The sequence below is a fragment of the Coturnix japonica genome, chromosome 9, assembly GCF_054131305.1.
Source record: "Coturnix japonica strain WE chromosome 9, WE-NBRP24, whole genome shotgun sequence".
In the NCBI taxonomy this organism is placed as follows: Eukaryota; Metazoa; Chordata; class Aves; order Galliformes; family Phasianidae; genus Coturnix; species Coturnix japonica.
The window spans coordinates 31,239,448-31,259,672 of record NC_140671.1 but is presented as its reverse complement, the minus strand read 5'-3'; the positions used below and the strand labels follow the sequence as shown (position 1 = coordinate 31,259,672).

Here is a 20,225-nt window from a genome sequence, read left to right as displayed (position 1 = left end):
GCGCCGGGAGGCGGGAACAGCTGCGGAGCCATTTTATTGGAGCGCGCGCACCCGCGGCCCCGCCCCTCACGCGCCGCCGCACGCGGACCCCGTGCGCGCGCCAACCACGGCGCCACGTGACGATCGGCCCCGCCCCGAGACACGGACTGAACCGGGAACCGGAACGGGCGGCTCCGAGAGGGACGGCCTGGGAGGGAGGCACCGAGTTGGAGGCACCGAGTTGGAGGCGGGGGCGCACCCCGCCATGGCACAACGGAGCGGCGGGACGGGGAGGAGGAACGAGGACGAGCGGCCCCCGGGATCCCACGATCGCATCCTCCGCAGCGAGGCGCCGTGGTGGCTGTTAGTAACTGACAGGAGTGTCTTAAGGCAACCAGGTAACGAGAACGATTCAATCATCAGGAGTTTCGCTTTGAACAGCAGCAGATGGGCTGAGGACAGCGGGGATGGAGCAGGGAGGATAAAGGCACCTTCGGTGTGAGCCGCTCCTCGGGACTCATTTGGGCACCGTCAGGACTACAACAAATAAAGCACAAGGTCTCAGTGGTTCCCTGTAACAGCCCCGCACCTCCCGGCTCCCAACGCTGCAGGCAGAGGGATGCGGTCACTGTGTAGCTGTCAGTGCACAGCTGGGAGCAGCGCTGTGTGCAGGCTCTCCCCTTCACAGCTGTCTGACACTCAGTTAACGTGGCTTTGCAGCTGGGCTTTATCACTCAGTGCAGCCAGCAGCAGTGAAAGCAGACACTACTGTTTGAATGCAGAGTTGTCTGTAAGTCGATACTAAGTGTCCCAGCTGCCCCCCAGTTTCAGCAGCTGGTGAATTAACCCCATCCACTCCAAGAAATCCCCATTCTGCTGCAACTTACCAATGATGATGATGATGATGATGACAACAACAGCTATCAATATTGCCCACATCTGTGAAGAAAAAGCCACTCGTCACATAATGTAAATTGCACAGCAGCGTTCAATAGCCGTCAGAGTGCAGGACAGCAGCCCTTGCAAAGCACTTTCACTCAGTGTGGTAGACCTTTCTGTTGTCTTTGTTGCTCACCAATGAGGATTCCAACCTCTGCTGACAGCTACAAGGATACTGAGTGAGCTCATTCCGCTTGCTTACACATTAATATATATATTTTTGGCCTATTCCTCGTGTACCCCAAAGCCTCAGATTATTGCAGCATTTCCCTCTGGCCATTGCTGCTCACACAAGGCCTTGTATCAAGCAGCATTGCTGGTAATCTATTAGATTACTTCACCTCACCACTGCAGTGCTTTGAAACTAGATGCTATAGAAATAAACGCTGCCTGAAGTCCCTTTTCCCGCTGCCTTTTGAGATGCTGACTGTAATACTGTTCACTGTGATAGTGAATACTCTAAGTGTATATCTGCCACGGTTACCTTACAGTTCTTCCACCAATACTTTCTCTTCAGCTTGGCTGCACTGGTCTCAAACTGGGAAGCTCCCGCTTGCAGCGCATCAGCACGGTCATCCAGCTCCGACAGCTTCTGATCTCTTTCCAGCACCTTGTCCACATTCACCCTCATGATGTCAACAACCTACATCGGTAAGTTATCAGCTTTATTCATCAGTATCAAATCCATTTGCAGGGAACAAATGTTCTCATCTAAGGAGCAGGAACTTGCATTTTAGGGTATCCAAACATAAGCCTGAACATTACCTGCAGCTGGAAGGCCCTAGTGTCTATTTCTCAGTCTCAGTACAGTCACTGTGTTTATATTCCCCTGAACCTGGGATGTAATTCCTGACTGGCACCAAAATGACTTGAGGCATTCAAGCACAGCAGTCAACCATACGTCAAAAAACAGCGTTGGCAGCTAGACTGGCTCTTGGCCTCCTCAGGAATCAGGACATGTCTTATTTAGAGGTAAAACTTCTTTGCTAATGAAGAGAAGCAAGCTTGTTCTGTGTCAAAGCAAAGCTTGTTGTCTTCCCAAAGCAGCAAGCTCTGAGTTCCCAGCCAGTATTTGGGCACTGGTAACTTTTCTCCATTTATTGCAGCTGGAATGAATTAATGGATTATTATTTTTCTGAACCTTTCCAAGAGTTAAGGTGATAGATACAACAAAGAAAGATGAATTGTAAAAGGTTTCACCTTCATATCAAACAACAGCGACTTTAGCTGGTATATCTATACTAGATACCCGATTTTTTAAGGGAATGAATGACACTTATCTAACCAGATTTTTACCTCATCTACTTGATGCTGAGTTTGCTGAAGCCGACGGTTGCTGCCAGCAGGCACATTTGTGTTTCCGGGGACGTTGGCTGACCTGCAGTAAAGAAAGCCATTGGGATCCTCTTAGTTTCTCTTAGAGATTTTGCTTTCAAGTTGACGTGCTTACAACACACAACTTATCTGACCTTCCTGAAAGCAGGAAACTTTGAATCCTGGAATAATCTTAGAGAAGTTTAATTTCCTTTTGGGAAAGTGATGTTTTAGCAGCTGGCTATAGGTCTAAGTCAAAGTGCATCCTCAATCTCTTGCCAGTGAATGGACTGATGTACTGAAAGTCACAATTAGCTAATCCGATAGTCTCTATTAAGGCATATGGCAACTCCTGTAGTGCTCAGAAGGGGCTCAGGTTCTCAGGCACAAGCTCAGTAGCGTTCAGTTTTTCAGTAACAAACTCTACGCCAATAACCAAAGTACAGGAACTTTCATGGTTGTTCTGTGTTCTTGCACAGAGCAGTTGTCTGTCTCTGTTCTTTTGAAACGGTTGATATTGAGCAAGAGAAAGCACAAGGAAAATGCATTTGGCATAAAGAACAGTTAACCTGCAGTCAGCCCTGAGCTCCTAACCCCAGGCAGTCCCATTCTTGTTACCCAGTACAACACTGTGCATTACTGCAATCAGTGCAGGAGTCTGTACGCATTTCTCATGTTCTGTCCACAGCTTTAGTGACTTTCTGTTGTACAGCTCCACAGCTCCAGTAGCTTTTCCGTGTTTTCCTCTTTTCTGCAGCAGAAGTTCGTGCTGTTCAGTGCAACCTGACACCCAGAGGGTTCAACCTGAGCATTGTTTATTGTAGCACGAGATTTGGGCACTAAATTCAAACCTACATTTTAAGGAAGTAGACACACACAGCGACCCACACCCAGTGCCCCGTGATAACAAGACAGGGCTCAATAGTAGTAGTTCAGATTTGATGTAATAACCACTCCTGTGCTCACACCTCTGTGCTGTTTTACTGCTGCCAATATTTAGGAAGCGCTTTCTGAGGCTCCACACAGAACGCACACAAGAAATTGGCCTCCAAAGCCGCCCCTCATTCCTTTGCCCACGTCGGCAGCGCTTCCAGAAAAGCCTTCAGTGAAGTTGCCGAGGCCGCCGACATTGTCCCGGGGAGCCGGGCAGGATAACGCCCCCCCGCCGCCTCCAGCGGCAGCCAAGGGCCGTGGCCGCCTCCAGCTCGGGGTGCGCGGCCCAAGCGGAGCCCGCTCGGCCTCTCCCGGCTGGAAGCGCGGCCGCCCCGGGAAGCCTCCACCCACGGGCGGTTCCCGGCCGACATCAGCGGCCCGAGCCGTAACGAGCCGCCCGCTGCTCCTGCTCCGCTCGTCCGGCCGCGGCCGGGCCGCCCCGCCGCCCATCGGGGCCGCTCCCCGCCCGCAGCTCCGTACTCACATCGCGCCGCCGACACGGAGCCGCTGCGCACCCGGAGCGCTCGGAAGGACCGACAGGAAGCGGCAGCTGCCCCGCGGAGCCCGGATGTGACGGAGGGAGGGCGGGGCTGCGGGAGGAGCAGGCCGCGGGATGGGCCCATGGCGGTGCTACGTCCCTTATGTCCCGTGTAAAAACAGTCAGACGCTTCGTATGGGGAAATTTTCTTTGTTTTTAATTTACAGCAGAAAGAATATAAAGCATTCAGAAAACATTTTCCATATTTTAAGGGCAATTCAAAACATTTTGCATGGTTCCAGCAGCTGAGTTCTTCAACAGATCCATTGATTCAGTGATGCTTTACATGCACGGTTACAAAAATAAAACTTACAAAAGAGAAGACATCTATACTAGTTTGACATGCAAGTCTTGGGGACCCCCCATTGGGCACCAGCTATTGTGTGGAACTGCCATAAGCGTGCAACCAGAGAGGGGGTTCATGTTATATTCTGCATTTCGATCACACAGTATTTCTGCTGTCAGACGCGATTCACAAAGGAGCGATTCCGTGACCAGACACGAGGGTTCAGGAGGTTTTGGCTCCTGGCACTTGGGAACCTGAACTTTCCTGGGAAGCTGCACTTAGTTTGTCTGCTGTGAAAACACAAGTTCCACAATGGAGAGAAGGGTGAGCGAATCACTTCACTTCAGCGGGAGTCTGTGACCCCCCGCGATGCACTGAAGGGTTGTGACCCGACACAACAAAGCACTTGGAAGCTGCGCTTGGCTTCAAGCAGGCGAGCAGCTCTGACCACACAGAACTGCTGGCGTGTCGAACACCAAGCCCACGCTTAAACGTTTTGCTGAAGCAGGATCTGGGTTAGTAGATACACCACCAGGCCCATGGATCTGGAAGAGTAATGTGAAATAGCTCTGTATGTTACTGAACTGTTTTTCTGAATACAGGGAGTTCAACATTTGCACTGAGGTCACTACTCTCGTTAGGAAAAGAGATCGATTCGTGGAGCAACATTCCAATCTCAGGATATCAGGGTTCCTCCAGTATTAATACAGAGCATTTCCTATTCATTCCAAAGGAGATTCTTCTGCACTTCTATTTTTGCGTGTGAGGACAATTGAACAGGTAAAGTCCCGATTCCATACGGCAATTAGAGGCTATGAGCTGCCCAAAGCCACAGCATGAGAACCAGCATTTCTTACTTTTTTTTTTAATCTTTTTTTTTTTTTTTTTAATTGAATCAGGTCATAAAGCAGCAATTCAGAAATGTACAATAATTCTGGTAATGAGCTATAGCACACGTCTACTGTAATTCAATGCTGGCAGTGAAAAGAAGTAATTAAAAACAGGTACAATTATAGAAAAGGCACCAAGAGCACTGACCCCAGGTTTGTTTTTGTGTTTGTTTTTTTGCCACAATCTTTGTTTTTACTCTTCTTTTAAAGACACCAGTTTAAAAGCTTCTTATGTGAGAGTGTTTTTATGGCTTCACGTGAAGCCTCCATTTAAACATTGCAGTTGGTGGCCGGGATCGAGCCAGAACGATTCTTCCAATAGGAACAATCCCAAAGTGACATCAGTCCGTTCAGAGATCTGCAACTGCCGCTAGCAAAACAGACACGGGAGCAGCTCCTGACCTCAGACAGAAGCACAAAACCCGCAGCAACGGCGGCTTCAGAGCTGCTTTCCTTACATTCCTGCGCAGCTGAGATCAGAACCTGCTTCCCATCGTTGAGAATTTGTTTTAAATTAGTACTTCAATTTAACAAAACAACAACACTGATTTCTTTGGCTCCTCACTATGTGGAAATAGCAATATACCATGACACCCCTACGAGATCAGTTTGCATCTTTTTTTTTTTTCATTTTATTTATTTTTTTTTTAATTTTTTGTGCAATTTTTATGACATTTTCTGACTTCCAGCAGGAGATATGAAAATGTGAAAGATATTTTCTACTTTCGTACTATTTCTTTTTTTTGTTTTTTTTTTTTTTGTTTTTTCTTCATTTTATACTCATTCTAAGTGTTCTTTATTGGAGTGAGTGTATGGTGTTAAGCTAGATACGTTTTTGTACTTTTATGATTATCTGCTTTGCAAAAGTAACGTAATTTTCTTAAGCAATATCAGCATTCACATTACTTGGCACCATTGGCAAAAAAAATATAATAATAATAATAATAAAAAGGAAAAAAAAAAAGACGGGGGGGCAAAAAGAAGGAAGGAATAAATAACGGAAATTGAACCGAAGGGAACTCCTGGTAGCCAAAATCAAATGTAAACATATCCTTTTTTTTTTTTTTCTTTCTTTTTTTTTTTTCTTTTTTTTTTTTTAAAGTAATGTTGCTCTGCCTTTTTTTTTTCCTAAGTCTAAATACAGCAGCTCTTTTTTGCCATTTAGTCATGCTTTAGCAAAAATGTTCTTCTAAAGAACATTTAAAATAAAGTTTCTTATAGTGAAATAAAGTTTTTGTTTCATTTTACAGACCATAGCCACTAATGCTTTGCTTTTGTTCATTTCTTTTTCTTGAGTTCATGCACATATCTCTTTGTTTTAATATATACAATATGTACAAACAATACATCCACACTCTTCCCGTTCATTCAGACAAAACTATACAAATAATAATTTTATCTTGCCAAGTTATTGACCCTTTATGAATAAAATATTTAGTAATTAATCAATATATTCCCTTTCAAATATTTTTTTTTTCTCATTTTCCATTTCTACCTTCTATATATACAGAAACTGCCCAGATTTGATGAAAGAGCCAAAAAAAAAGAAATTTACTGGCCAGAATGCAGCACCACTCTGCTCTTTAGGTGGTATAAAATGTCCAGGCAACAAATGTACGAGACTCTGCAAAACGACAAGAGGTTTGACAGTTACTTAGGACAAAAAGCTACATGTCTTGCAAATTATTTTAAGAACTTAATTAAAATAACAGTACATGAAAGTAAGGCTAGAAAATAAAGTGCTGAATATGAGAGGAAGTACATGGCAATCGATACGTTTTTGCAGGTTCTAGAGTAAAAATACCAAAAAGAAACTTTTTAAAACTCGCTTAAGTTGCTCTCTCTGCTTCTTGCACGTTACCCGTTTATCTCACATGCCAACCCCTTCTGAAAGCTCCCACGGGATGTATTAAAAACCTGCAGATTTAAAAAGTTGCATTAAGTGTGCTGTAGAGATTTAAATAAAACACAAAGGACAGATGTGCGAAGGAAATGAGGATGCATGGACCCAATAAAGACGTACTGATCTAAGCCCCTCCACTGAGACTCTCAAAGCTTCAGTTTCTTGGAGATGACCGACAAGTGCAGGAACAGCATTCTTGTGTTGCTTGTGCATTCCCACCTTTTCTTAACAATATTTTTGGTATAATATTTGTACAGTTCCACATGTTGTTCAATACAGCCCTATATGAAAAGGATAATTAATCGCTTCTTCCTTCTTGGAGAATGAAGCAACTCACAAATTCTTCCTGGTGTCTTTTATTTATTCCTATGATCCAACAGAAGATTGAGTTCCAAGATGTCTTGCTGAACAAATTAAATGTTGTCCATGAAAGTGCAAATGCAATGACCAAAACATTACTGTTAAAATCCTGCAGGTGGTATTTCCAGAACTGCAGTGGGTATTTTTGTTGTTGTTGCATGTCTCTGCTAAAAACAGAAAATGAAAACAGTCTGAGAAGCAATGTCACATTGCTACGGGATGCTGCTGCTTATCTTCAAGTTCCTTGGCCTTTTTCAATTCTTTCACTCTGAAAAAACAAAGAGGAGCTATATAACACGTCTAATCCAAAACGCCTTCAATACAGAAAAATCAAAGCGATTCCTCCCTCTGACTTCCAGTACAAAAGAGACAACTCCCAGAGCAATGACAGCAGGGCAGTATCCTCCTGACACCATAAACAGTTGGAAGCGCAAGGGTGGGACAGCAGGAACCTGAGCCAAAACACATTTGGACGCATAATTTCCAGCTACTGATCTAACATGCCCTCGTTCTGACATAAGAGGTATCCGGAGAGCTAAGTAGCAGGAATGGCAGTTTGTAGCCTCTTTAAGCAGACTTCTACTCATATGTTATCTTTTGGCTCTTCTATCAGCTTCCTCAGGGGGTGAACTGACCTCCATATCACTGTTTTATTTATCTTCCTGTATATACAACTGCAGCAGTCAGGAGGAGCTGGCTGCTTTAACTCTGAGCTTACTGACAGCTCCAGCACTCACAGACACTCAGCTTGTGAAACTTGGGGAAACAGGAGTCCATGAACAAATCACACTGACTGATACAAGCAAGGTCAGACCTTTGCTGGTTATCTCAAACAGCTTGAGAATATAATGCCTGGAAAGACAGAGGGCTCTGCCCGTCCAGATGTGTGTGCCATTTTCAGAGCCAGAAGACCTACCTTCAGGAGGCCCTGGCACTCCTGAAACCCAAGTCTGGCAGAGAGGAAGCCTCAGTACAGCTCTCCTGGATGCCAAGAACTGCTCTGACTCCCTGGCAGAGGAAAGGGCAGGGCAGCAAACAGCACCACGTGCTCTGACTGCCTACCTGGGTAGCGCTGTGCTGAGCCTCAGTTCCTCCTACAGTTTTACAGTGATGTTTTCTACAGGGAAACTGTGGCTCTGCACAAGCCGGTATCTAAAGGACCCTGCAGACATCAGAGCTCTGAGTGAGGGCTTCAGCATCGCACAGAAGACAGCAAGGCCCTGCTTGCCTCCAGGGGCTTGTGATGTATTATGGTGTTACATATACAAGTCCACATCATCCCTTCACTATAAGAAACACATGAAAGCTGGTGCAGTGAACTGAAAATGTTCACAAATGACATTTTGACCATCTTCAGTATATTTACTTCTCTTGTAACAGAAAAGCAGCCTCTCCTTTGAAATCTTTTGCTGCACCACTTAGAAACACAAATTGCATCAAGGCAATTGCTGTACTAGAAGAACACGTGCCTCTGGGCAGTGGTCTGTTTTTAAAGTTTAGATTAACTACACACGTGTTCAAGATACCACCTACTAATGCATGATTAGCAGTGCAACTTCCAAGTGTTTTCTGTTGCACTTCAGTACTGCAATATAAAATTAAGCAGTTATTGTAGATCTCTTACTGAGAACATGCACATTGTTTAAGCTAGTGGCTCTTTCACTGAGACATGCTACACCTCACTTTAGCACTTCAACATGCAAGGTCTACGCTAACAAAGCATTTTTGCAGGAAGAATGCAAGACATGCTTTGCTGCAAACTTCAACCTACAGCATGCAATATCTGTACTGGTGCAGACCTACTGGATCTCTTTAACTGGAACATACATGCCAAGGCGAGTTATTATAGCTATACTGTATTACTAGTTACTGTATTACAAGTTACCATTACACTCAACAATTGCACTAGCACAGATCTATTGAGAAATATACAACATTTTCTTTGGTTAAACGTGTTTTACATTGATTTACAGAATTTCAGGCTTATAAAAATTCTGCAAGTGCAATGATTGTTGCTTAAAAACCCAGGAACAAACTGGTATTGAACTTCCCTACAGTGCAGTTACAGCCCTTGAACATTTGTCACCTGTTCAACCACCGAGAGATGCTGCTCAGTATAGAATGGCTTGAAAGAAACTATGAATTCCACCGTATTTATAAACTTCAAGATGATGACCATCCCAACTTATTAAGCTACTATATCTGTTTGCTCTGATTTTGTTACTGCAATGTAAAGTGTCAGCATGGGCCGGGGGTTGGCATCTCCTCCTTGTTAATCCTCTGCATAATAAACCTCCTACAAATGCAGTTTAAAAATGACTTGACTGGGGAAAAAACTCTGGACAAGGCAGGACCCTTAAAAATAAAAATACACTGATGAAGTGCTGCTAGGACAGCTTTTAAGGGAGCAGTATTGCACTGCTTGCATGCTGGAAAGCAAACTACCTTGGTTCCTGTATCTCTACTTTCAGAATTCAGATAAAAGAAGGAGGCCAAAGTGGAGGACTCGCAGTTACAATCACTAATAAAGTACTCTAAGGGAAAGCACACTAATGGATTTTACAGAATAGTACAAAATAGTGCAGACTACTGCAGAAAAGAAGAATGTTCTCAGAGAAGACATTTCAGCCTTGTTTGTAAGACCAATTGTGAAGCCTCGTGTTTGTTTTAATTACAGGAAAGTGGGAGAGCTGGGAGCACATCATAGCAGCAGGCCACGTGCTGACAGATGGCGTACAGATCTCAGCAGATGTCCATAGGCACTGCTTTATTCTGAAAGCACCTCCAGTTGCACGAGGACTGATGGTGAGTTCAAGTGCAAGCCAGAGCACACCAGAAAGGGCACCGGGCTGCATCTGTTCCAACGCTCTCAACAAGAAATACCACCTCACTTCAACAGCCACTGGAACCATGCACAGTTACAAGGACTGCACATTCGTTTTTGCATTGATGAAGCGTTCAGCAAAAACCTCCTCAAATAACACTTCCTCTAGATGTGAACATCTCTGAAGTACAAAGTCATTCCCTCAGCAACCACTGAAGAGCAGATGGACAGAAAAAAGCACGTGCAATAGAGATGGTGACTGCTAAGGGGTCCGAATCACAGCTGTGGCCCTGACACATGAGGGGACAAGAAGATGATTTCACCTCCGAGCTCAACTCTGGAGAGCTTTGTCCCACCCCGCACAGCTCCATCAGACCAAGCCTCTGCCTCCTGAGCAGTGTGACTTACTTGGGCACCACAAGGAGGTTGCATCATTACGTGCTGAAGCAATGTGGAAAGCAACAGCCCCAGAAGCGAGCAGCAGCTTCTCTTCCCACGTGCCCTGCCGAGTCTTGTATGGGAGTGTGTCAGCAGATGAATTAGGCCTACTCACAAAGAATTACAGCAAACAATGGCTTCATGGGTAAAGCGTAACACAAAGCTGCTTCATCAGACTGACTCCATAATGCCCAGCCAGGGAAATGTTTAATGAATCTGTGAGTTTTACAGCAGTAAGTTCTGGCAATGCTGAAGATCAGTGTAACGCACAGGGTGCAGGAGCCAGGGAAGCCTTTTCTGGCAAGTTACCTGTTGCTCTGAAAGCTGAAATAGCCTGTGGGACATTTAACAAAAGGGAGCTCTTGCCTTTTTCCAGATATCTCATTTGGGTTGCAAGACAAAAAAGACAGAAAGGCCCAATAAGAATGACACCCCAGAGTACACGGTCTGCAATTTAGCACACACATTTGAGCTCCAAACATATTCAGCCCCTGCAAGAGGGAAATGAAAAAAGAAATTACTTTGGCAAAGCCTCTCACAGGTGCAGTGCTGCACATCCCAATAGATTTTCTCCTAAACTTGAGCAAATGGGACTTTTCAATCCCTTATAACGTTCCACCATTCTTGATATTATTAAGAAGATATCAGGTACTTAAATGCAATCACACGTATTAAAAGAATGAAATAAAATAAACTGGAAGTCCTGGTTGCATTGGAGCAGGAAAAGGTTTGTCACTGAAATGCCAAGAAAGGGAAGGTTATGCAGAGAACAACAAAATACAGTAAATGTTGTTTTCTCGGGTACAAAATAAAGTTATATTTAAGTTATACTTACCAGAGGAACTGAGCTCAGGCACTACGTGCAAGCTCCCCAAAATGGAGAGCAGCATTTAATCAAATAATAAGAGATGAGGTAGAAGGAAGGAGAATCTACTTCTAAACAAAAGACCAATGAATATTTTCTGCTCATCATAGTTGGTAACAGCTGCGCTTGTTCTGTCCCAGAGAGGACAGAAGTTTTGCTGCAGGCACAAAGAGAGCAGTCAGCACAAAGAGACCTCGGGACCTGCTGCTGATCCCAGCCCAGAGGAGTGGGCGCAGCTCAGGCAGACACACATCAGTGTTCGTGTCCTGCACCTACCAACAAAGGTCTCCTTCATGGGAAGCTACAGAGGATGGCTTCACCAGACCAGCTGACACTGCGTTCCCTGAGATGAAAGCTGTGACTTTAAGGCAATAATCACCAGACCCTTTTCATCTGTAAAGTTCTTTAACTTCTACACTAAATTTAGTCTCACTTAAGTTGGACAAAAACAAATCTCTCCCATCTCATTTCACTGTTCCTGGTGCAATGTAACCCAGATCAATCCAGGAAAATTAACCAAGAAAATTCACCCCAAACTGAAACACGGACGCAAATACTGTGATCGTCCATCTGCAAATACAGGCTGCAGAGTGTGCGTGCAGAGACAGCAGATGGACATACACTGCTATACAAACTCAAGGCAGCAAATAATTATTTGCCCTAACAGCTTTTTTGGCAGAACAGCAGCTGAGAGATATTTTATAGTCAACCTTTCCCAGGCAATGAAAGAAAGCACACTTAAGCCAAATAAAAAGATCATATGAAGGCAAAGCCAAATGCTCTTTCGTAAGGAAAGCATCACCTTTACACCCAGAACAACTTTTGCTGACATAATACTGAGGTTGTTTTCCTGATTTGTGCTTCTTTGGTGATGGGCTTCAGATGCAAATCCAAATGGCTGCACCACTGGCTATAATAACGTACAGAATGACAAACCACTGCCTCAAAAATAGAACACTGAGCTATCGGGACTGCTTTTTTATGACTGCTTCTACTGAAACTTCCAACACTGCTGGAGCGCTCAGTCTCCCTGCGGAGCACCCAGTGCTACCTGGCAGCTGAGCTGCTCTCCTTCCCATGGACACACACTAACAAAAGGCTGAAATGCATGAAGTAGCCTTGATTTGTATTCACAGAAAATTAATTACTGCTCAACAACCTCTCATGGAATGAGCAAGCTTCCAACATTCCTGCACCAAGGTTTCACACTCTTCACTGTCTCCTGTACCACTGCCTTGACTGCAACAGAGATCAGTTTCAGCACATCTTGTAACTCCAGCAGCATCTGCTCTCTGACTGGGAGCCCAAGTTCTGACTGGGAACTGCCTGCGAGCCGAAGCACATCAGGCAGCTGCAGGGCTGGAAAGCTTCAGTGTGTGCTCACCCTTCTGCTGCTGGGCAGCAAAGCAGACTGCCAGCATGATCCAGCACAGAAGAGAGCAGACTCTGTCCACACTGAGAATGACAGAACCAACAGAAGCTCACACAGCATTTACTACAAGAGTTATAGCATTTGTCAGAGAGCTGGCCCTGGCAAAGTAACCAACCAGGTGTGTAACTTACCACAAGCAACTTCTGGGAGACAGGTATTGGTGCTTAGCTACCTTAGTTGTAAAAAGGAGTGCGAAGAGCTTTTCTACTCACTTTAGCTCAGGCAGAATCAAATACCCATCTACTGTAAGCTGCATCTACTGTAAGCTGCACCATCACATTCCTCATGACAAAGGGCATCGTTACGCTGTGAGGGTGTGTATGTGCAGACCTAGTCACGTTCCAAGATCTACTAAGAGTTACTTTGGATACTGTAAAATATCCCATCAACACCACCGCCTAAGCATGCCCATGATGAATACACATGTCCTTGTTCACACACTCATGCATTGGTAACGTCTACTGCAGAGCTCTGTCCTGTGTTATAAAAGCAGCAGTGTTAGTCATTGCAGTAGGGTTAGTTTATACAGGATTCTGTTTATATAATTAATGGAGGTGAAACTTACTGGCGTATCTTGGCTGCAGCCCCATGCAAGCAAGCAGAAAGCAAAAATATTTAAAATGGAAGAGAAGAACTGGCTAGCAGGCAGCTACACTCACCCTTTTGTACAGCCTATGGTCCACCAGAGGGCTTCAGATTGCAAAACAATACCAAAGAGCTATTAGCACACACATGGCAATAACCATACCTTACCAAGAGTTCAGAGACAAGGAGATAACACTTCTGCTTGCCTGGAGAGAAAGAACCCTTCCCACCTCCTAACTAATGGACTTCTTTTCTTTCCCAGGGAAGAGCAGTCCTGTGTTTTAGGGCAGGATGTCAATAAAATAAACCCAGTACTGTCAACCCCATGGTATTTCCAGCTGCATCTGCCCTCCTTTCTTGCAATCCAAACACTACTCCAGAGAAGATACTGCAGATCATAGTCACAGTAGTAATGATGTAGATACTTCCAAGAAGAGTTAAATTTCATACAATCCAGAGAATGAATATGAAATAGCATGTTATCTCCCTGGTGAAAGCCGACCACACATGGATTCTGTTCAGCTAACCCAAACCCACATCAAAACTCTCCATTTTCCTTACAGCTCTGAGTCAGTTGGGGGCCACTGAATAGGTGCAGTCTTTCCCAAACAATTAAAAATGCAAACCTTTGTCTGTCTGACACAGGACAGGAGCCAGGCCAACCCACAGCAGCTGTCACAGCAAAGTTTGGGTTGAAGTAAAGTCAGCTGACAGGTCTGGGCAAAGAACGTGGATGGGCAAAGATCTGCCGTGAGGTCAGGAAAGTTCTATTTCTCATTCTCTACAAATGATGAGTCAAGTTGATACCATGTTATGGCTGATGCACCTTCACCTGATTTTTGTCAATGTAACAATAGATGTTCAACTATTTTTTTCAAAGTTAAATGGAAAAGATGTGTCTGATTATCAGAATGACTGCTGATGGTGAATGGCCACTTTTGTCCCTGTGCATCTGTTAGCTCTCAACCATTAGAGCTCCAACATCTTCTCTAAAAATACACTCAACCAAAACTTACATGAAAAGAGCTGCAGGCACAGAGCACCTGCCATTGTCTCCCAACATCGGGAATACTGTGTGATTGGGCAGCAAGGGTGGGCTCAGACCAAATGCTTGTGATTGCTTGGAGAAAGTACACAATCACGAAGGTGACTCTTTTCCTTTTGGAAGGAAAAGCGAGGCTTTTGCTGCTCAAAAGAAAGACCAGAGCGTAGGTAAAAGGGAAGGATTTGTCTGCAAATTTCAGCGATGCAAATGAGTAAGTCTTGCACTGCAAAGGGAACAGGAAATGCTGAGAAAGAGGAACAAAATGAACCAAAGGCAAGAAAAGTCACTGGAACTATGGGCAATGCTGAAGAGCCAAGGTTAGCTGACAGCTAGAGATCTAACGGTGTAAGTGCACTGCAAGCTCCACAGATGACAACACAGGTGGCTTCCCCACAGACTGCCTGGACCTCAAGCAGAAGGAAGTTCCAAATCTCTGTCTACTTCAGCGGGACCAACCTGACAATGAACACAACCAAACCTTCCAGTCCCTTCCACAAACCCTGCTGAAAAAGAGAAGCCGCTTGTGCTTCTCTGCCAACTGTCTGACCAGCTGTTAGAGGATGAAATGCATGTATGGTGAGAATGGAGAGTAGAGTCAGAAGCATCTGATTTCACTTCTGTCCAGGCAATTTACAGTTTGCAGCCTATGCTAAATGGTGTCTTTTAACCGGGAAATCAGAACAGACACCCTGCACATGGCAGGTGCTGTAGTGAGAGGCACAAGGAAGCACGAGGGCAAGCGCACTCAGGTTCCCACATTGGCGTAGAGGAGTCATCGTCACATCCACCTGCACTGCAAGCTGCTGAGGTCTGTGTGGACAGGCTGAACTAACTTGTCTACCGCTCTGTTGGCACATTCCACTTATCTACATTATAAAGAAGCTGTATTTGATGAGAGCGACCACACTGAAATTGTTTCTGGTGTATTCCAGATGTTACCTCATTTTGCTCCTTAGCATGTACCACAGATGCTCTGTGTAGCATACAGGTCTGTGCATTACTCATGCATTGCAGCTATCCTTCAAATGCTTCTTTCTTTTTTTTCCCTCTCTCAAACTTCCTCAAGCCCAACTTTAAGAATCTTGTGTCTTCCTTTGTTCAAACCTTCTCCTGAGTCTGCCCAACACAACCATGGCACTACCACAGCTCAGTGCTCAGTGTGATGACTGCTTTTCAGCAGCACTCCTGTTAGAGATTTCCTTTCTGCCAGTTCATCTTGAAAGCAGCTGTGCTCTGCTATTCGATAAAAGATCTGAATAGAATTGATTCTGCTCTCCTTTACACTGCACTCACTGCTGACACACACCAATACCGTTACATTGCTCTGCTGAAGGGCATTTTCCCAAGGGTGATGTCATACCTGTGGCGGCAGCGTCGTAAAAACCGCATAATCTTGCGAGCAGCTTGGTCCTGCTTCTTGGTAAGCAGACTGCTTCTAAACATACACACACAGAGAAAACCCAACTTTGAAGCACAAACAGAAAAGGAGGGACCAGCACTCAATGCAAGGGTAATTATCCTACAAACCACCACACTTATCCCACCAGCTACATCCACTACAGCACAGCTCTGACCGGGGTAACCAATGACACAAACGGATCCTGGTGGTTTTTAACACCCCAGCAGCTCACCTGAGTTTCTGCTGCACAATGGTGGCTGCCCGACGGTTCTGCCTCCTCTTCCCACATTCCTTGTAGCTGCGGTAGTACTGCTGGATCAGCATTGCGGCCCGTCGGCTCTGCTGGAATTTCTTCTGCTCATAATAGCTTCGGAATTTGCTCTGGATAAGAATGGCAGCTTGCGTCATCTTTTTATAAAGTGCATACTAGGAGAGAAACAAAGAGAGGCTGAGGCACTCCAAAAAGTGAAGAAGAAGCAAATTCCTACAGCAAAAGGCACTTGTGCCACAGAGACACAATGGATACAAATGAGCACCTATTGACTGACTGGGACTCTGAGAAAAAAGGCAACAGCTGATGAGAGCTGTGAAATAGGTGAAGAACCTTGTTAAAGCCTTCACATACACCCCTTCCCTTTTAAAACAAGCAGGTACTGAACTGACACTACGACAGAGCGTTACTTGGACAGCTTTATCACATTCACAACTCGGTGACTTCCTGCTGTTCTGGGATGCTTTAGCAGCTATGACATCTGTTCACCTTATCAGGCAGGTGGGACACAGACACAGCCCTGTACGGGGCAATGCCTCAAGATGTTTTAAGGACTTCATGTGTCCGGTGAGAAAACAACAACAAAAAGGCAAACAAACAAACAAACAAAACCCCCGACGTGATCCCACAGCAGGAAATCCCTCCAACGCCATCACAGACCCCATTTACCAAATTTCACTTTTTGGAATTGAAGCAGTCATTGGGAGCATTTACATTTTTACATTTTGCCATTCTTTCTTTTTTTTTTTCTTCTCCTGCTTTTATATGTTTGTGATCAAACAGAGCAGACAGTGTTAAGCATTTTAAGTAAGTCTGCTCGCAGGTTGGCTGTGGTTTTCCTTCCAATTTTTAGCCCAGAGGGCACTTCTGTGGCTGAGTTACAAACCCCCGAATAGAAGGGTTTAAGTCTGAAATGGTGATGTGAGCTACGACTGTTCCAATGTGCTCACAGGCCTGTGCTGATCTCAGTAATGCAGTGACACAGCAGCGGAGCATGGTGTGTGAAAGAGGAAATCACAGTCTGCATACAGAGCCCAGCAGTGTTCACGCTCTGCTCTGAGGTCCACTCAGATGGTGGTACCTGCTCTGCTCCCGAGTCCCTGGGCTGCCCACAACTCCCTCTCCTCCTCTTTTCCATCCCTGGGAAGAAGACGGATGGAGAACAACCTCTGCATTGCCCCGACAGGGAGCACCTGGCTGATACAGATCTGTGGTGCAGATCTGTGCTCCAGGAAAAGCACACCTTGCATCCGGTGAGCTCTGGGAAAAGCTGAGCTGATTGCAGGATGCTTAAAGCAAGATGCTGTGTAGCTGGAAAATCTGTCTTTACAGCAGAAAATTACTGGCAATGACCAAAGTAAGAGTGGCTGTGCCTCCAGCATGTGCAGCACCATACAGGAGATGGTGGTCTAAGGAACCCATGGCACTGTGATCCTAAAGACCAACAGTCAAAGCCCTCTGGTCAGCAGCAGAGCACAGAGAGCAGTGACTGCATGGGTGGGACAGGCGGTTCCCTGCACTCCCTGAATACCAAGGCAAGGATTGCAGCGACAGCTAATGAGCAGCAGCAAAGGAAAGCTCCTCTTCTAGAAATGAACTCCAAAACACTATCTCCCCCTCAGGAGATTTGCTTTTTCCAACATCGTTCTATGCTGACATGCGGTGGCACAGCAGCCCCTGCATCCCTTCCTGGAGAGGTTTGGTTTGTCAGTGATTTATCTGCCACAGACACTGTGAAAACATTTCACTAAACGCCAGGTTCTCCTGCTTTACACTGAAAGTTAAAGCTTTGCACCCAACGGGAATGGTTCCCAAAACAGTGTTTGTATTACCTTCAAGGCTATCCAAGTAAGCTTAGGAAGAAACAGAAAATACACAGTTAATGTTAGTTCTACAAATAAAGAACTGGAAAAAAATATATATATTAAAAAAAAAAAATTAACCCATCTTCTTTCAAAAAGATGCGATTCTGGGAAATTCCAGCATCCCAGACACAGCAGTTCACCAAGCAGCTTCTGAAAGGAATTCAGTTTCATGTTTACAGGAAGCATCACTCCAGGACCAACACGGGACAGCTCGAATGCACGTCACGATGTGGTCACTGGGCACCAGAAATGCTTCTCAAATAAATTTTGAATCTCAGAAAAGAGTTCAGCATCTTGCCTTTAATTTTACACCACGTGCCTGTGTGGAGCAGACAGCGCGAGTCGAAGGCACAGCAACTGCAGCGAGGTGGGCCACAGACTCCACCAAAAAACCCAAACCAAACCAAAACAAACTTCTTGTTCTGGGGTTGAGAACTCAGCCTAAAAACTTGTCTCCAACCAGAGACTGGAGAACAGTCTCAGTCCTGAGCTTTAGCACAGGACTTCTCAGAGCTTAAAAGTTTAGGATGTGCAAAATGAAACAAACTCTTTTTTCATCTTCGCCCTCATCCAGGGCAAAACCAACTTCAATTTCACAATGAAATTTGGCAAGCAACTAGTCAGAGAACAGTCTCACCAGACATGCATGTTGGCCAATATGAGATAAGTTACTGCCCTCTATCTCACAGCAATATAAAATCCTTTCAAGGAAGCGTCTTCTGAATTAAGATTCAGGATACACATTTTCTTCCCTTTTTAATTTTGCCTGAGCAGGGTAAAATGCATAGAGGAGAAATTCCCACTGCAGAAGGCTGTGTTTGTGGCACTTGTTTGGTTCAGAAAACCTGACTTCCTTGATTACCTGTTTGTATTTTCGGTAGCAACGCTGAATGACAGCAGCAGCCACCTCTTGCTGTTCCCGGAGTGGACGACCCTGCGTGGAAAAACAAAGCAGCAATTATCAGACTGCCCCAAAACAGGACAGTGGTTTCTAACAGCAGCTCACAGCAGCTTGCAGGGCACCAACCTACAAATCCCTCCTGCTACAGTTACATGGTCTGATCCACATCCACACATTTCCCAGAGATGTCTCTACGTCCAATTCATGTAAGAGAAAACCCTTAAAACTGATCCCTGGGCTGAGCATGCAGCTTGCCACAGATTCTACTTGGAGGATATTTTTGAGTGCTGTGCCAGCACAGGACACATGCTACAACATGGGATACTTTCCCTGGCACAGCAGATGCTCTGCAACAAGCGAATGCTGGAAGCACTGAAAACATTACGACAGAAACAATCTTTATTTGGTCTGGGATGGACACTACCCACATGTTATTCTGCAACAAACTGTACTCTCACATCTGATGAGGAAGACATCTTATCTGGCCACGTACCTTATATTTCCTGAAGACTGTCTGGACGAGTTTGGCAGCTTCATAGAGCTCTCTCTGCTCATGATCAGACAGAGTTAACTGTGCAAACTCATTTTCTACCTTCTCGCTGGTGGATGCACTCAGAAATTCAGACCAGTCCGCTGCCGAAGGAAGGCTGGGCTTCTCAAAAGCTATTTCACTGATGGGTGAGCCTGCAGGGCTCAAGCTGGTGTTTGAAGAAGGGGTCAAGGGTTCACTATACAGATTTCTGAAATACCAAATCACAGGAGGAGTTGTTGGCTCAAGAGGAGCTGGATTGGCATCGCAGACAATGAATACAACATTTGTGAGTTCAAGGGAGAAGCTCAAGCTTCCCTCTGCCTCTCCAACCAACATCCTGCATTTCTAAACCCGCCTGTATGCAATGCATCAGTTTGGCAATGGAGACGTCCAGGCCTGGCTGGAAGCACCCCCATTAAGTGCCACTGACAAACAGCCCCTGTGGCTGCTCAGCACGCAGCCCACCCAAAAAGCCCAGAGCAACTTCACAACTCACACTGACCGGATCTGTGCAGCACTCGGCAGATGATCGACATCAGCAAGGTAACTGGCCAGCCAGCTCATGGTGGTGCTCATGGCAGCACTCTCTGCTCTCTCCACCTGTGGTGACTCCATTGGCACAAAATTCTCCCGCTTGATCCTGTCAGGCGTAGCTTCAATAATGTGCTCTGCAAGTGTCATCATGTTCACCTGGGGGAGAGGAGAGCAAACTTTTGCTGCCTGGTAACAAGAGCCTTGTGTTTGCATGTGACAACCCAGCTTTGTGCCTCAGAGAAAAGATGTGCTGCTCAGCACCAGAGAGAAATCGTTCACCAAAGCTCATTCACTTCCATCCCTTCTGACGAGGGATTCACATTCTGCAGGGTTTCACATTCCCCAGACCATTTTCTCATCAAGTGTGCGGGGAACCTACGAGGTCTGGTGAG

General features: G+C 45.3%; 2 protein-coding genes across 25 annotated transcripts in view; both read right to left on the bottom strand.

Moving 5' to 3' along the window:
• Positions 1-16: 16 nt before the first annotated feature.
• VAMP3 (vesicle associated membrane protein 3) lies at positions 17-3,731 on the bottom strand. Its single transcript, XM_015882620.3, has 5 exons — positions 3,650-3,731; positions 2,215-2,296; positions 1,403-1,561; positions 867-918; positions 17-516 (listed from the first exon to the last, which is right to left on the bottom strand). Coding segments are annotated over exons 1-5 (315 nt in total). The 5' UTR covers positions 3,652-3,731; the 3' UTR covers positions 17-496.
• A 106-nt stretch (positions 3,732-3,837) lies between these two features.
• Positions 3,838-20,225, bottom strand: part of CAMTA1 (calmodulin binding transcription activator 1) — a 185,466-nt gene continuing 169,078 nt past the window's right edge. For 7 of the 24 annotated variants that reach the window (XM_085509210.1, XM_015882485.3, XM_015882489.3 and 4 more), the window contains 9 exons: positions 19,802-19,989; positions 19,261-19,507; positions 18,729-18,800; positions 17,834-17,854; positions 15,963-16,156; positions 15,692-15,766; positions 13,361-13,391; positions 10,714-10,895; positions 5,613-7,410 (listed from right to left, as the gene is read on the bottom strand). In XM_085509210.1, the coding sequence (XP_085365336.1) occupies positions 7,347-7,410; positions 10,714-10,895; positions 13,361-13,391; positions 15,692-15,766; positions 15,963-16,156; positions 17,834-17,854; positions 18,729-18,800; positions 19,261-19,507; positions 19,802-19,989 (1,074 nt within the window). In that variant the 3' untranslated portion in view covers positions 5,613-7,346. Of the gene's footprint in view, positions 7,411-10,713; positions 10,896-13,360; positions 13,392-15,691; positions 15,767-15,962; positions 16,157-17,833; positions 17,855-18,728; positions 18,801-19,260; positions 19,508-19,801; positions 19,990-20,225 lie in introns of all 24 variants that reach the window. The other 17 variants (XM_015882490.3, XM_032448762.2, XM_085509215.1 and 14 more) reach the window with 11 other exon arrangements.